Source organism: Nicotiana tabacum, chromosome 4, assembly GCF_000715075.1.
Source record: "Nicotiana tabacum cultivar K326 chromosome 4, ASM71507v2, whole genome shotgun sequence".
Taxonomy (NCBI): Eukaryota; Viridiplantae; Streptophyta; class Magnoliopsida; order Solanales; family Solanaceae; genus Nicotiana; species Nicotiana tabacum.
The window spans coordinates 21,552,729-21,571,272 of record NC_134083.1 but is presented as its reverse complement, the minus strand read 5'-3'; the positions used below and the strand labels follow the sequence as shown (position 1 = coordinate 21,571,272).

General features: G+C 40.6%; 1 protein-coding gene and 1 non-coding gene across 2 annotated transcripts; one reads left to right on the top strand and one right to left on the bottom strand.

The window, feature by feature from the left end:
- Positions 1–3,374: 3,374 nt before the first annotated feature.
- On the bottom strand, positions 3,375–3,481 carry LOC142180465 (small nucleolar RNA R71). The gene has a single exon (XR_012709088.1). It is a non-coding gene; the product is annotated as a small nucleolar RNA R71 (small nucleolar RNA).
- A 1,297-nt stretch (positions 3,482–4,778) lies between these two features.
- On the top strand, positions 4,779–5,396 carry LOC142179822 (uncharacterized). Its single transcript, XM_075250704.1, has one exon. The coding sequence runs from the start codon at positions 4,779–4,781 to the stop codon at positions 5,394–5,396; it is 618 nt and encodes a 205-aa protein (XP_075106805.1).
- The last annotated feature ends 13,148 nt before the right edge of the window (positions 5,397–18,544 follow it).

Genomic DNA, 18,544 nt, shown 5'->3' with positions numbered 1-18,544 from the left:
CATCGGAGAAGGAGAAGTAAAGTTTGGAAATATTTTTGAGGAAATAGAGAATACTAATAGAGTTAGATGCAAAATTTGTAAAGATTATTTTAAACATAAGACTAGAGGAAGTTTTGGGGGGACTAGGACACTTTGTAGACATCTGAGAATTACTCATCCTATAGAATGAGAGTCTAATTTAGATGAAAATCAAGGAACTCTTAATCCTAGTACTGGAGGACTTATAAAATATGATAAAATGAAGGATCGTGAGGAGTTAGCAGAAATGATTGCTTTGGGTTGTCTACCTTTTTATTTTGCTTCTTCATCACATCTTATTATGTATATTCAAAGGATTTATAATCCTTTATTTAAAGGTATCCCTAAAAGTACTTGTAGATCTGATATCTTTAGAATTCATGGACAATATCACACATACATACATTATTTGTTTGACAATCTTCCTTGTAGAGTTTCTCTAACTTCTGATATTGGCCATGTTATTAATAAAAAATATTATTTGACAATTACATGTCATTGGATAAATGATAATTATTATATGCAAAAACGTATTATTGTTTTTAAATATGATGAAGATCAAAGTCATACTGTTATTTTTATAAGTACTACTATTTGCGAAGTTGTTGCATTTTATAATCTTAATAAAAAACTATTGTGCATGTCTTTTGATAATGCTTCTAACAATAATGCCGTTATTTTAATATTAAGACTGCATTTTCAACCACCACTTGACGAAATTTTTCATGTTAGGTGTGCATGACATGTTCATAATTTAATTATTAAAAGTGACCTTGATTTATTTTTGACTGAGATTACTCATGTTAGAAGAGCAGTTGGTGTTATTCAAGAAAATAATAGATAATCTAGAATTAGAAAATTTAAGACTAAGTATACCGAACATAACCTTAACTCCATATTCATGCCAGACGAAATTGCTACTAGATGGAATTATACATACTTATTTTTAAGATGTTGCTATAAATATAGATTGCATATAATTGAAGTTGTTAATGCGTATTGTACTGATCCAAACCGTATGTTAACAACTAATACTTGGGAGGCCATTAATGATATTGTTAAATTTTATACAACTACTGTTGAGTTTTCTGGAGCTTATTACCCTACTGTTACTATGGCTTTAGTACATATAGTTGAAATTTCTTTCCTACTCTCTAATTTCAAGAAGAAATAAAAATATAAGGATACTGTTGAAAAAATGCAAGGAAAATTCAAAAAATATTTCTTTCCAATTCCTCCTATTTACTTAATTGGTGCTATTTTAAATCCTCCTATTAAGATGTCTAATTATCACTAATTAATCAATGATTTATATACTTATATGGAGATTGGACCAATTGAAATCCCAGATATATACTGTTGTATGAACAAATTAAATGATTATTTATAGTAATTATGTAATTATTATGCAAATATAATTAATGTTGCTGCTAATAATGTAGGCAATGTGATAGTAGGCTATATTCATGCAATTTAGACACTACTTACACTCTAATTTAGCTGCACTTTATTGATATTTGAATGCTAAAAGATAAAAAAATGCTCTAATTAAGAATTTGATACTTTGAAGGAGCTACTCCGAGCTAGGAGGGAGCTAACGAGTGTTTTGGAGTCAACATGGAATGTGAAAGGGCAATCGAAGGTTAGCCCGGTCGAAAAGGAGCGAGAAAAGCAAGTGAAACGACCCCTCCAGGTGCGCGGCCGTGGAGTAGGCTGCGAACTGGTCCGCGAAGTTGCGAACTCAAGGCAGTGAGGCAGTCCAAATCCGCGGTCGAATCCGCGGCCAAGGACGGGCAGACGAAAGCCAAACACGCAGGGTTAATTATGTAATTTCCTAGGTGACTGACCTAAACCTATATGAAACCTAAACTCGCCCAGAAGTGAGAGATAGCTGTTTTTAGAAGATTTTAGAGGAAAGAACGAGGGGGAGAAGACGGATAAATTCCTAAGAGTTTTCATCTTCTTCTTGATACTTCTATTTGTTGATTATGAATTATTTTAGTGATTTGTTTTCCATTAGCATGAGTAGCTAAATCTGTTATCTAGGGTTGATAAAACCAATTGTTGGATGAAGTCTTGACTCTATTTTGTTATAATTGAGCCGTGTTTGTTCTATGATTGTTCAATTATGTATTGTATTGTGGTTAATTGAAAGGGCCCTCGATTAATCGTGTCTATTCACCTTGTGTTGCTTGAGAAAGAACACTTGATTAGATTATTATTGAACAACACCACTTTGGGGGAAGTTAAGAGATTAATTACTTGAATTTAAAAGTGGGGTTAGAAATAACGAAGCTTTGGTGGGATGATTCTGAGTTGCATAAATTGTTAACTAGAGTAGTTCGAGAGAATGCTTCTAGTAAATTATCGTAATTGATAGAAAGGTAATTACGATAGCCCGGAACTCATAATCCTCATAGCATATTACGGCGAGATTATAGCTAAAGAGTTGAGAAATAATCCGGCAATTGGGGAAATCAATAGCCCTAGATCCTTTTACACTATAATTCAATTTAATCTTGATTATTGCTAATTTTATTGTCATTTTTCCTTGGCTAAATAAATTCCACTGATTATTCATAAAACTATTGCATCTGGAAGTTGTCTGAGCTTATCATTAGCATTATTTAAGGTTGTAGTAAATAGGTTAGTTCCCTGTGGGATTTGACTCCGGACTTGAACCGGGTTATATTTGCAGCGACCGCTTAGTCCTTCTTACAAGGCATAGTTGGGCGTGATCAAATTTTGGTGCCGTTACCGGTGAACTAACGATGTTATTTATTACAACTTAGAAGAATTGCTAGGATTCTTAGAGGGCTGGTGAACTTTTTGAAGGACTTTCAGACCCCGAGAAAGCATTCAGGGCATTAAATCGAGCCAACAAGAAGAACAAACAGTTACAACAAAAACACACACCCGAAATTAAAATGGACAACGTGGACGATGTCAACGAAAATAATCGGAATAATCGGGTTGACCCAAACAATGGAGCGGTGGCACCTCTTGTGCCAGAAGCTGCTCTATATAACTTAGCCACTGCCATTGCTGTACCTCAGATACAAGCGGAGACATTCCAGATCACCAACAACATGCTGCATCTATTGCAAAATAAGGGATTGTTCTCCGGGTCATACATTGAAGACCCACAACAACATCTGAAGAACTTCCTATCAATATGTGTGACCCAAAGACAGCCAAATGTGACTCCTGAAGCCATCAAGCTATTACTGTTTCCATTCTCTATGACTGGAGAGGCTCAAACTTGGCTGAATTCACTCCCAATAAACTCCATTGCCACTTAGGAAGAATTAGTCAAATAGTTCTTAAACAAGTTTTATCCTCCCAACAAGACTGCAAGGCAGATTGATGAGATATTGCAGTTCAAGCAAAATCCAACTGAGTCCTTGCAAGAAACCTGGGAGAGGTTCAAGGGTATTCTAGTGAAGTGTCCACACCATGGCATTCCAGATAAGATGCTGGGACAAAGATTCTACATGGGTTTAGCAGATAGTTTGAAGGCTAATGTAGATGCTTCAGCTGGGGGTGCATTTTTTAGCAAGACATTCACAGAGTAAAAGATTCTTCTTGATAAGATGGCTCAAAATTCAGGCTGGATGGCTAGAGGTACGACACTTACACCAATAGTACATTCTGTTGCTCTTGACCCAAACAATTCCCATGCAGAGAACATAGCCACTCTCATGACTCAGATGAGCATACTGACAAAGAAAATTGATGAGATGGGTACAAAGCAAGTGCACATTGTTGATACAACGAATGGAGGATTGTGCACTCCTTGCATAAACCAGTCATATGTGTGCTCGTGGAGTGGAGAGAATGACAATCAGGGCTTCAGATAAGACATGAATTATGTCAATAATTTTGGAGGTCAGAGGCAAGGTGGGCAACAATGGGGACCAGCACCAAACCAGTAGTACAGACCCAACCTGCCACAACACAACCCCAATTCTGGAGGCGCACGACCACAAGGTCAAGTTGTGCCTTATCAAAGGCAGCAGGGCTATAATCAGCAGCACCAGCAACAGTTGGCCTACCAACCACCTCATCAACAACAGGACAACAATATGGTAGAAATCAGGGGTATGCTGCAACAACTTATTGGAACAAATGGTAAGATGCAAGAAAAGTTAGCAGCACATGATTCAGCAATCAAAGGCATTGAAACTCAACTGGGACAACTATCTATGGCCTTGAACAATCGCCCCCAAGGAACATTGCCTGCAGATACAAATATTAACCTAGAGGAACAGAACCCAAATCAGCTAATGGCAGTGAGTCTCAAGAATAGAAGAGATTTAGACAAAGAGCAAGAAGTTGCTCAATTTAGGAGAGAGACTACGCCAACTACTCCAGTTACATTAGAGGCAGATGAGTCAGCAGAGCTCACCGAGGTTATAACTGAACAACCACATGTTGACAAGGGTAAGGAGAAGGACGGTGAACAAGTTTCAGAACAGGTGGCGCCTCTTGTGCCAGAAGCTTCCAACAAAGAAAAGACATCAAGTAATGGACAGAGATTGATTCCTGCACCATTCCCTCAGAGATTAGCAAAACAAAAGAAAGATGATCAATACAGGAAATTCATGGAAATGCTTCGACAGATTCAATTGAATATTCAACTCATGGATGCTTTGAGGAAAATGCCAGGGTATGCAAATATGATGAAGGACCTGATGTCGCGGAAATTTGACTTCTAGGACCTGTCCACTATAACTCTGACACAGACCTGCAGCACGGTAATGACAAGACCTATGGCCCAAAAGGTGTCTGATCCAGGTAGCTTCACTATCACATGCACTATTGGGAGTTATGTTGTTGCTAAAGCATTGTGTGACTTGGGAGCCAGCATAAACTTAATGCCCTTGGCAATCGACACGAAACTGGGCATTGGCAGAGCTAGACCGACCTCAATGTTGCTGCAACTGGCTGATCGCACAGTCAAAAGACTGACAGGAATTCTTGATGATGTGCTTGTGCAAGTGAGGAAATTTGTATTTCCTACAAACTTTGTTATTCTTGATTGTCAGGTGGATAAAGAGATACCCATCATTCTGGGAAGGCCATTCTTAGCCACTGGGAGAGCATTAATTGATAGTGAGACTGGAGAGTTGAAAAAGAGGTTGAACAATGAAGAAATAATATTCAACGTTCAACAATCCATGAGGAGACCCAGTGAATTTGCAAACTGCTCACTAGTGGAGGCCGTAGATGTGATACTGCAAGAAGATGATGAGACCCTTAATAACAAGGATCCACTAGAAGCCTACTTGATGAATTTGGAAGAGATGGACGATGAAGGGTTGGCAGAGTGGGTCATGGCTCTTGAAGGTCAAGGATTGTGGAAAAGGGAACCTTAGTTCGGGCCCCTACGCTTAAAAGAGAGAGAAACACCACCTGCAAAACCATCAATAGAGGAGCCACCACAGCTAGACCTGAAACCGCTTCCAGCCCACCTCAAGTACGCTTTCTTGGGGCCTAATTCTAATTTGCCTGTTATTATATCATCTGGTTTGCTAGCTGTGCAGGTAGAGCAACTATTGAAGGTATTGCGAGAATGTAAGACTGTCATTGGTTGGACCATGGCAGACATAAAGGGTATCAGCCCAGCCTTTTGCATGCACAAGATTCTTCTAAAAGAGGGGCACAAACCTTTCAGGGAACATCAATGACGTCTGAACCTAAATATGAAGGAAGTAGAAAAGAAGGAAGTGATCAAGTGGCTGGATGCGGGTATCATCTTCCCCGTCTCTGACAGCCACTAGGTCAGTCCTGTCCAATGTGTGCCAAAAAAGGAGGAATGACGGTTGTACAAAATGAGAATAACGAGTTGATCTCGACTCGTACAATCACAGGGTGGTAGATTTGCATGGATGATCGGAAACTGAACATAGCCACTCAAAAGGACCATTTCCCATTGCCTTTCATTGACCAAATATTGGACAGGTTAGCTAGGCGGTCCCACTTCTATTTCTCGGATGGATATTCGGGGTATAACCAGATCTCAATAGCCCCGGAAGACAGAGAGAAAACATCCTTTACTTGTCCATATGGCATCTTTACCTTTCGGAGAATGCCCTTTGGACTTTGCAATGCACCGGCTACATTCCAGCGGTGCATGTTAGCCATTTTCACTGACATGGTGGAGGATATTATGGAGGTGTTTATGGATGATTTCTCCGTGGTGTGGTATTCATTCGAAGATTGTCTTCAAAATTTAAGAAGAGTGCTCAAAAGATGTGTGGAGACAAATTTGGTGCTGACTTGGGAAAAGTGCCATTTTATGATACAAGAAGGAATAGTTTTGGGGCATCGAGTGTCCAGTAAGGGAATTGAGGTCGACCATGCTAAAGTTGATGTGATTGAGAAATTGCCACTGCCCATTTCGGTCAAGGCTGTGAGAACTTTCCTTGGGCACGCCGGGTTCTACAGGCGATTCATAAAAGATTTTTCCAAAATTGCTAACCCTTTATGTAAACTTCTTGAAAAGGACCAGCCCTTTGTGTTTTCTAATGATTGCAGGTTGGCATTTGAGGAGCTGAAGAAGAGACTGATAACTGCACCCATCATTGTTGCACCCAACTAGGAGCAACCATTCGAGCTCATGTGCGACGCCAGTAATTATGCTATAGGAGCAGTCTTGGGGCAGCGAAAAGACAAGATGATGCACCCGATTTACTATGCAAGCAGGACGCTCAGCGGTGCACAGCTCAATTACACTGTAGCGGAAAAGGAAATGCTGGTTGTAGTGTTTGCCTTCGACAAATTCAGGTCGTACTTAATTGGTTCAAAAGTTATTATTTATACTGACCATGCAGCAATTAGGTACTTGATAGCAAAGAAGGAGTCAAAGCCACGTTTGATTCGCTGGGTTCTTTTGCTACAAGAATTCGATCTGGAAATTTGTGACAGAAAGGGGACAGACAATCAAGTGGCAGACCACCTCTCAAGATTGGAAGGAGCTGAAAAGAGAATGGAGGTTGAAGACATAATAGAGACATTCCCGGATGAACAGTTACTTACTGTGATAATGGAGGAGACGCCCAGGTATGCTGATATTGCTAACTATTTAGCAAGCGGTATTGTACCTTATGAACTCTCCCCAATTCAAAAGAAAAAGTTCTTTCGCGACTGTCAAGCCTTTTATTGGGACGAACCTCTATTGTTTAAAATATGTGTAGATAACATGATCCGAAGGTGTATCCCCGAGAAAGATCAACCTTCTGTTTTGCAGGCTTGCCATGCTTCACCATATGGTGGACACTTTGGAGGAATTCGGACAACGGCAAAAGTGTTGGAATCGGGATTGTATTGGCCTGCTCTATTCAAGGATGCCCATGCTTGGGTCAAAAGTTGCGATGAATGCCAAAGGACAGGCAATATATCTCGCTGTCACGAGATGTCAATGACAATAATTCAAGAGGTGGAGATTTTTGACATGTGGGGGATCGACTTTATGGGGCTGTTCGTCAGCTCGGTAACAAATATATATTGGTAGTGGTTGACTATGTCTCCAAGTGGGTCGAAGCAGTGGATCTCCCAACCAATGATGCAAAAGGGGTACCAAGTTTCCTAAAGAAAAACATCTTCACACATTTTGGCACCCCGAGAGCTATAATTAGTGATGGTGGAACCCATTTTTGCAATAGAGCATTCGCACGTCTATCGGAAAAGTATGGAGTTCGCCACAAAGTAGCCACACCGTACCACCCACAGACGAGCGGGCAAGTTGAAGTGTCCAATAGAGAAATTAAAAGTGTCCTGACAAAGACAGTGAATGCAAAAAGGACCGATTGGGCGAAGAAGCTGGATGATGCATTATGGGCATACCGCACAGCATTCAAAACTCCAATTGGTATGTCATTGTATAAGTTGGTTTTTGGAAAGGCATGCCACCTTTCGGTAGAGCTCGAACATAAAGCACTTTGGGCAATGCGGCAGCTGAATCTGGATATAGAGACCGCAGGCACCAGCAGAGTAACTAAGTTACATGAGCTCGAGGAATTCAGGTTCCATGTTTTGAAAATGCCAGATTATACAAAGAAAAGATGAAAATAATCCATGATAAGTACATCTTAGATCGGAACTTCAAGCCTGGAGATCAAGTGTTGTTATACAATTCGATATTGAGGTTGTTTTCGGGTAAGTTGAAGTCCAGATGGTCAGGACCCCTCATAGTGGTGCAAGAGTTCCCAAGCGGAGCTGTGGAGATTGAATCCAAAGATGGGACAAACAAGTTCACGGTAAATAGGCAAAGGTTGAAACATTACCTTGGAATGGTCGAAGAGAAAGGGGATAGAGTGGTGATAACTTTGGAAGAGCCCCAGTACGCGAATGAGGAGTGATAATGAAAACCTGTGTCATGCCGCGACGTTAAATCAGGCACTTCCTGGGAGGAAGCCCATGGTTTGTTGTAAATCGTCGTGTCGCGATGTTAACTTAGGCGCTTTTTGGGAGGCAACCCATTTTTTTTCTTAATTTGTTTGTTGTAATTGATTTTGAATGACTTTGACCGACCAACTAGTGTGCAGGGCAAAGATCACGCGCATCAGAAGGATTCAGGGGTCGAAATTAACCCAAGACTGGGAATTTTTTTTTTATGGCAAACACAAAAATTGGCTAGAGACGGAGATCCACGGCCGCGGATTGGACCGCGGATTTAGGCATGTGTTCTACCCCCCGTCTGCGGCCGCGGATTGGATCGCGGATTTTGGGACCCCCTCTACCCAGAATCCGTGGCCGCGGATTAGACCGAGGATTGGGGCGCGGAAGCTCAGGCTTGTCCAGGTAAGTTTTTTTATTTTAATCCCCCACCCCCTTCTTTTCCTTAACCCAAACCCTCACTTCCCCCACTTCTCTTCTTCCCTTCCTAACTCTAAGAACCCAAACCCCTCATCCCCCCCCCCCCCTTCTTCCTCCCCTAACCTCAAGAACCCAAACCCAAACCCCTCATTCCCCCCCCCCCCCACTTCTCTTCTTCCCTCCCTAACCTCAAGAACCCAAACCCTTCCTTTCCCCCATATTTTCCTTTTAACACAAGACTATTCTCCTTCCTTCTCTTCTCCACTCAACCGATCTCTAACCTCCGTTCTTCTCAAGATGTCCAAGTAAGTACATGCTTTTATTCCTCTTTCTTAGTATTTTTTTTTTAATTTTATTTTCCTTTTCTGTATAGGGTAGTAAAATCATAGGTACTTTTGTTTGGGATTTAGATTGTGGTTTATATGTGGTATATGGAGGCTATTTGAATTGATTGATTTGGAGGAAGCCATTGTTGGGTTTGGTTGGGTCTTTGGGTGACTTGGGGGTACATATGCACACTACTTATTTTTTGATTTGCCTTAATAAGTGTTGAAGATAAATTGTGACCAATTGTGCGAGTGAAGTCTGAGTAACCGCCATTGGGACACATATTCCTCTATCCACTGATAGTAGTATTTATTGTGTAGGTAAAATGCAACCCTCAAGGAAGAGACACGCTACCGGGGCCTCATCAAGTGGTCATGGAGGCTCATCTCGGGGACGGGCACATACCAGTACAACTCAGTTTGATCGTACTAGGTTTGTCTCCAGAGCTGCCCAAGACCGTTTCAGCTTGAAGACCACTAAAAACCTATACCGGAAAGGGGTATTGACAGGGCGTCCCTCCAGGATGAATGCCCTAATATGTATCGGGAGTTGATCAGGCGTAGATTGGACAGCTTTTTCGAAGAGCCGGAGGAGGGTAACTTGATGCTTGTTCGGGAGTTCTATGCCAACTGCCCCGAACATGAGGATAGAATATGCACTGTGCAACACACGAGGGTGGATACCTCGTTAGAAGCCATCAGGAGAGTGTATCGATTGCCTGAATTCAATGGGGAGGAAGATTTCTATGATACTTACAGGAGATAACCCATCACATGGAACAAGTTTTTCAAAACAATTTGTGCACCAGACAAAGAGGTAGTGTGGGTTGTGCCGGGATAGAAGCTACACTCTTCCTCACTCACTTTTGAAGGAAAATATTGGTTGTACATCATCAACAGTCGCTTACTGCCGTCCCACAACACCACAGAGGTAAATGGTCCGAGAGCAGCCTTGATATGGTACTTCGTGAATGGCCACGACTTCGATGTGGCCAAGGTTCTTCATTCTGAGATGTTCGCCAGTTCAACACAGAAGAGGTATGGGTTCTTTTTCCCCTCTCTGATCACTAGATTGTGCCGGGCAGCAAGGGTGCCTGAGAACCCAAATGCGGATGGCATGGTAAAGAAAGAATCAAAGTTTCGGGCAGACAAAATGACCATCGGGAAAGACCCGGTGGCACCAGGAGCAGCTCATAGTGATGATTCTAATGCGTCGGAAGAGGGCGATGAAGGGCAGGAGGAGGTTGAACCTGCTTCACCCCCACAGGAACAAGCTGCAGTGGCTGAAGGACCATCCCAGGTCAGACGGAGCATGCGAATGACAGCCCTAGAACAAGACATGGCAGGACTGCGCACTTCCGTCACAGAATTGGGGACCATAGTTGATGCTTTGGCAACCCAAAATGCGAAGTCAGAAAAGAAAAACATGGGATGGTTGCGTGCGCTGGGGAGAGCATGTCATCTCGACCATGGCACTGTCTCCGATCAAGACTGATCCACCAGGGAAGTTCCTTTACCTCACATTACTTTACTTTGTATGACATAGGGACATGCCATCTTTTTAAGTGTGGGGTGGGGGATACTTTGTTGTATGTAGATAGTTTCGTAGTTTATTTGTATAAATCAATTTCGACTTGGCCCAACGATAGATATCATTCAACGGGTTTCTTGAGTGACTAAAGTCAAAAGAAAAAAGACAGATTTTCTTTTGTAGTAGTGTATCAATTCCCCCTTGGTTTTTCTTCAAACCACGGTTCTTTTCCAAGGGTTTTGTTTGAACCAGGTGTAGTTAGCTTTTTATTTTTTTTAGTTAGGAACTTATGGGCTATGGGCAGAATTAAATTAAGAAGCCTTGTTTGATTTCATAATGCCTTGAATATAGCGGTTACTTTAGTGTGACGCTTAGGCTTATTTGTTGACTCTTGTAAGAAGGCCTTAAAATGTATGTTCTTAATTTGGCTAAAATACCCTGATCTGAGTGTTTGATGATCTAATCTAGAATGAGTCATGTGCCATGTGTGTGAGTGGCTTGTTATATTCTGTGCACGACATTTAACGCCTAGAACTTGCCCTGTGTGTCTGCAAAGCGAAATGGTAGTCTTGTTTAGTCTGGGAAGTGATATAGGCATTTCTTTGTTGAACCATATATATACATACTCCACCCACCTATTTTCTATGTACCATAGTTAAACTCGTTGAGCATGTAATCCTGTTTCCTTGGCAACCACATTACAAGCCCTATCCCTTGTTTGAATTGACCATCTTTTTTAATCCTTTACCTCTCGTTAGTACTAGAAATACTATGAATTTACAAAGGATAAAGTGTGAGGTAGTTGATGGAGCTTTTGAGTGGAACTAGGATATAAGGAGAAAGGTAAATCTTATTGGAAAAGGCCACTTGGAAAAAAAAAAGAAAAAAAAAAGAGAAGAACATTATTAATAGTGTATGAAGTTGATTGGTAATAAATCTTTGGTGGCTTTTAAAGTGATTGTGCTCAAAGAAGAAGTGTGGGGTGGTATATGTGGTGTTAAAAAAAATGAAAATATTGGTTTAACTTAGGTGTGGACTTGATTGTAAAATAAATGTATTAAAGTACTTAGGGAGGTATAGTCACTATTATATATCCAAATATATCCTACCCAACCTACAGCCTACATTACATCCAAATAAAGTCCTACTTGATCCTAGACTGAGTGAGCTCAATTAGTAGAGTCGTACACTATGGGCAAGCCTATAGTGCGTTTCCTGTGGCACAAGAATGTTATTTCTGAGGGTGAGTGAATTATGTTCCTTTTAAAGTTCCTCAGTGTGTGTGAATTTTACTAATTGTGAAATGAGTCTCTTTTATTGTGAGCAGGCACTTGATTCATGAAGGAGAGGTAAGTCTAGACCTTTGATATAGAGTAAGTAAGCCAGTTAGGAACATTGTGTGGCTAGAGGGAGTCAACTCTTGAGGTGTAGATGTTGCACTAATTTACTCAATTTATGTGAAATATTCTTGGTGTGACGAGTAGGGAAGTTGCTCAGTGAAGCCTCTTAGAGTGTGGTTTGATTGCTTGGGGACAAGCAATGGTTTAACTGTGGGGTGTTGATAGTAGTCTATATTCATGCAATTTAGACACTACTTACACTCTAATTTAGTGGCACTTTATTGATATTTGAATGCTAAAAGATAACAAAATGCTCTAATTAAGAATTTGATACTTTGAAGGAGCTACTCCAAGCTAGGAGGGAGCTAACGAGTGTTTTAGAGTCAACATGGAATGTGAAAGGGCAATCGAAGGTTAGCCCGGTTGAAAAGGAGCGAGAAAAGCAAGAGAAATGACCCCTCTAGGTGCGCGGTCGCGGAGTGGGCCGCGAACTCAAGGCAGTGAGGCAGTCCACATCCGCGGCCGGATCCGCGGTTGAATCCGCATCCGCGGACGGGCGGACGAAAGCCAAACACGTAGGGTTAATTATGTAATTTCTTAGGCGACTAACCTAAACCTATATGAAACCTAAACTCGTCCAGAAGTGAGAGATAGCTGTTTTTAGAAGATTTTAGAGGCAAGAACGAGGGGGAGAAGACGGATAAATTCTTAAGAGTTTTCATCTTCTTCTTGATACTTCTATTTGTTAATTATGAATTATTTTAGTGATTTGTTTTTCATTAGCATGAGTAGCTAAATCTGTTATCTAGGGTTGATGGAACCAATTGTTGGATGAAGTCCTGACTCTATTTTGTTATAATTGAGCCGTGTTTGTTCTATGATTGTTCAATTACGTATTGTATTGTGGTTAATTGAAAGGGCCCTCGATTAATCGTGTCTATTCACCTTGTGTTGCTTGAGAAAGAATACTTGATTAGATTATTGTTGAACAACACCACTTTGGGGGAAGTTAAGAGATTAATTACTTGAATTTAAAAGTGGAGTTAGAAATAACGAAGCTTTGGTGGGATGATTCTGAGTTGCATAAATTGTTAACTAGAGTAGTTCGATATAATGCTTCTAGTAAATTATCGTCATTGATAGAAAGGTAATTACAGTAGCTCGGAACTCATAATCCTCATAGCGTATTATGGCGAGATTATAGCTAAAGAGTTGAGAATTAATCTGGCAATTGGGAAAATCAATAGCCCTAGATCCTTTTACCCTTGAATTCAATTTTAGTCTTAATTATTGCTAATTTTATTGTCATTTTTCCTTGGCTAAATAAATTCCACTGATTATTCATAAAACTATTGCATCTGGAAGTTGTCTGAGCTTATCATTAGTATTATTTAAGGTTGTAGTAAATAGGTTAGTTCCGTGTGGGATTCGACTCCGGACTTGAACCGGGTTATATTTGCAGCGACCGCTTAATCCTTCTTACAAGGCATAGCTGGGCGTGATCACAATATTAATCCCACTTTTCATTGTACTACTTCTACTACATCTGCTACTGTGGATGATGATGATGGCCTTGATGGTTTTAATATTTGGTCTACATTTCCTTCTACTCAAACCAGTAGCAGGAATATTGATAAACTTTAATTCTACTTGCAAAAGCAAACAGAGTCTCACAGAAAGGAATTTTCACCGTTGGCATGGTGGTATGAAAATAAAAAGAAATTTCCTGTTCTTTCCGCAATGGCTCGGGACGTGCTAAATGTGCCAATTTCAACTGTTGCATCAGAGAGCGCATTCAGTCAAGCAAGACAACAATTAGGAGACATTTGTTACTCATTGGGAAGCATGCTTTGGAAGTTTTAGTATGTTCAGAGATTGGATTAGATCGGAACAAAGAAATCAAGGACATGAAGATGTTGATAAACCAGAGGACGAGGAACTTGGAGATATATTAACACATGGTAACCCATCGAAATGCAATGCTCTAGAAGATGGACAATAAGTTCATATTGATTATGAAGAACTTACTAGGTCAATGCAAAGCCTTTGAAGTTTGAAGATTATATTTAATAATTTCAATTTCAATTTACTCTCTTTTCTTTAATTTAGTTGTTGTAAAATGTAAACTTTAATTTGCAAGTTTGAATTAAAAAATAACTTGCAAATTATAAGTTAATTTTTTTTGTCTTCATTGTATTATCTTAAATTCTTAATGAAATATTCAAATATAAGGTTTGAACTTTTGTCAAATATTAGGCTTTTAAAGCCTTTGGAATTTATTCAAATATTTTTTTTATAAGATTATTTTTATGTTTTACATCTTTACTTTATCTTGATATAAATTACGATAGTTATACAAAATACACATACAAAAAAAATAGCCCGGCCCATTAGGCCCGGAACCATTCCGGTTTAGTTTTCCACCGGCGAGGCCCGGAACCGGTAAGACCGGTATTTTAAAACCGGTAACCGGACCGGTACCGAGATCGGCCGGTCTCCTTTTCCTCTAGCCCGGCCCAACCCGTCCCCTTGACAACCTTAATCTAATCTATGCAACCACTGTTAACTAGTACTAATAAATATATTTAAAGGAAAAGATTTCTTGTTACAGCAAACGACCAGTATATTATTAACAGGAGAATGGTAAAGCCTAAAATTTAGTTACAAGAAACCATAATGTAGAATTATTGGTTTGATATTTTCACTACTAACTTGACAAGAATATCATCGATTTGTTCCGCCTAAAAAAGGCACGGGACCTATGGTGTGCTTGGATTTTAGTTTGATAAAAAAAATAAATCTGTGTTCTTAATTATATGAGAAAATCTATATTATTATTATTATAAAAGCACGAATGTTGGAACACTAAATGTTCCACTACAAAAATATCCTCAAAATATTGACCGACTTTTATACCCTTCACAATCGAATTATTTCTTTTAAAAAAAATTAGAATATGGGATAAAACAGTAACATCTAGTGCCTAAAATATAGGAGTTTGAAACCAACTGTTTACCCTTAAATGCGGATAAAAATTAAATTTGTAAGTAATTTTAAAGATACGTGAATTTATTTGATACAAAACGATAGATTAAGTCAAATTGAACAAAAAAAGATAAAACAGATTCAAACCGTACGAGGAGGATAGTTCCAGACGTAGTAAAATATTTACCCTCGATCTAGGCTCACTATGGCAAGTACTGATGAACAAGAGAAAGAGCTAATAACAGAGAAAATAATAATATATTACTTTGGAATGTGTGTTACCATGTGTTTAATGAATTATTAGACCTCTTTTTATATAGTAGGGGAATCCTACTCTAGGTACAACTCTATAAAAAGTAAAAATTCTCTGATTAAGTAATTGCCGGTTCTTCATCGATACGTGCCGAGATCCGCGCCGTGATCTTCGGCCGGTCCAGGGTATAATGGCCCTCCATTGGTCGTGCTTGATTGCCCGACAATGTTCTTCGAAGTCGTTCAAGACTAAGACCGATTCTGAACCGTGACTCTATGAGACTTTTGCCTCGATTTCAGTCCCTTGTCATCATGTCTCGATCTTGGCTTATTTTGTCTGAGACCGGGGTGTACCATGAGCCCGATTTTACCCGTATACAGATAGTCCCCTCATTTTTCATAGAGTAAATGACAAGAAACGACATGAGCTCCCGATTCTTACTTGACACATCGCGACAGAAATGACAAAACATCTGAAACGTCTTGTCAGTCATGTCATAATGGCATTAAATGCATGTCAGCCCCCGGTCGGCCATCCATGAAACGTTGCTGAACTCCTATAAATACCCCCTCTTCTATCCATTTTTCACTTTACACCAAATCTTCTACTTTCGTACCTTCACGATTTCAATATTCTCTAGCGTTTGTACCCCCATTACCCAAGGTTCTTCACTACTTTGCAAAAACTTTTACTCATCTCCTACTCAAGCCAACAAGTCTGATCTTTCAACTTTCACTCTTTCTCCATCTTTTCCAAGCTTTTTATTCCATAACAATGGCAAAAACCTCAAAATCTGTTCCTCAAAAGGATGCTCCTTCTTCCCCCACGACCGACCACTAGGGTCGAGGAGACCGTCCCCGATACAGTTGTTGATGAACCGGCGGAAGATCCCCACTTGAAGATGTTCATCCCCGGTGGTTTTTCGGTCACCGACGAATTTAAGGTTGAGAAGCCTTCTTCTGTACATGGTCGGTGTGAGAAGGCCTCGAGATATATCTACTCAATTACCGAATAGTTCCTTCTCACGATCCGAAAAGACTGCAACTGGGCCGACAAAGACATAGTGGTCCCCGATCCCCGAAGAGGCCATTACCACCCATGCCAAGGGATATCTAAGTGTTCACACTTATCCCTTTACATTGGGCCCGGTAGACCCGGTGATCTTAGACTTCTACAGGAGGTATAGTATGTGCCTTGGCCAAATTCATCCATCACTGTGGAAGATCGTGATCCTCCTCTGATTTTTTGTGAACAAAATCGATGGGTGTTCGTTCAACATCGATCATCTACTCCGCTTATACAGTCCCAGAATCTTCTGGGGGGGGAGGACTGATAAAGCTAGTACGCCGGGCCAACAAAGCCCCGTTCTCGAGCATCGATGAGGACCAGGATCGGGGTTGGCAAGGACGTTATGTTCAAGTGAGGACCGTCGACCTGGTACCTACCGAGTGGAGGTCGTTCCCCGAAGGTGGAACGCATCACGTAAGTATTCCCTTTAAGTGTCGATTTTATGAGTTATCTTCCCTTTTCTTATTGGTGCTCGTTATGTCGTAGCCCTTGCTCGAGATCCAAATTCTATCCCTAGACTCAAGGACTGGGTCGAGAGCATTGTGTCACTCTACTCCGAACGCTCATAGCGCAAACTTTCAAAAGGTTGTTGAGAGGCCCGTTTTCATGGTAAGGTTCTTTTCACGAACAAGTCGTATTGAACTTTTTCTTCTAACATCGTGTCCTTATCTCCTTTACTTTCTTTTGCAGGTTTGCCTAAGAATGTCGAGCTTAGGCCTTCGGTCGGGGACGAGGACTTGCCTGTTGAGTCTCCTGCTCTGGGGCAAGCCGGAGAGAGGAAAAGGAGGAGGGCTTCGAGTTCCCCGAGCTCGGAGAAAAAGAAAACAAGGAGAAGGCTGGTGCGCAAGCTAAAGGAAAACACCAGGTCCCAAGCACCAGCTTCAGACTTGCTCTATCGGCTTAAGGACAAGTCCAAGGGGGAAGAGCCTTTTGTTTTTGTGGTCAGTGAGTCATCGCCCCTCGAAGAGCAGGGGGCCATTGAACTAAAGACTCGTAGGCCAATCTACCTCAGGCTAGGGAGGTCGATGAGGAGCCTGGGGATGAGGCTTCCCGGGATGCGGGCAGTGCCCCGAAGGAGGCACTCGATGTGATAGACATCACTGAGTCACCCTCATTTACCGAGTCTATGTACAACTATCCACTCCGTTATTCTTTTGATGGCGTGGATTCCACCGCCACGGAGGACGTCACCGGGTTAGGTGACTTAGAGGTACCTAGGAAAGGTTCGTCCTGGGGGCATGTGGGCTTAACTCGAGCCCGAGACTGGTCAACCGGTTCCCTGCCCTGAGTGCGAATCCTTGTCAAAAGCGGTAAATTATCATCACCGTTTCGGAGGATGCCCAGGTTCTTTCCGCACTCGTAGGGATAGCCAGTTACCTACGTTGCCTAGTGACTAAAGAAGACCAGACCAAAATAAACGAGGTAGATGCGACATGCCTGTTCAACGAAGCATAACAGGTGCTGAACCGGGTAAATCTTGATAATTCCTGATAATTCTAATTTATTTTCGAACATGTTAAAGCCAATCAAAATACAGAAAGGGAATATCAAAGAAAGAAATATACTGGGAGACATGAAGGTGGTATTCAAATATCAACCGAGGCTAACTTACATGATAATCCCAAAGGCCAAACAAAGCATGATATAGCTGTTAGGGAGAATTCAGAGGTTAAAATTTTTTAACCTCTTTAGTATATATGTAGTATAATAATTCATGTCTAATCAGTGTATTTATATGTTGCTATAATTATATTCATGATTTTCCGAATACATATGGTAAATCAGCTTTTACTATTATTCAGTATAATCATGAATACAACAACATACATGATTTAGAATACATTTTTAAACATGTGAATATAGTGTTGTATTTGTATTCATGATTTTCTGAATATATATTGTTAATCAGCTTTTACTATTCTTCAGTTTAATCATATATACAGCAATATACATAATTCAGAATACATTTATATACATGTGAATACTGTTCTTCTGATATTTGAACTAATTTTTTGATAATTCTAATATCTTTCCTCATATTTGCAGGCCTCGGTGCTCCACCACGAGACCTTCCTCTAGTACCAAGATGAGTTGCGCCAACTCGAGGCCGAAGCCAAAAAGAGCTTGTTGAGAAAAGAAATGTGTATAAACTTCTTAGCGAGCAACGTGAGGGTAAAATCAAGAGCCTCCGAGACGAGTTAGA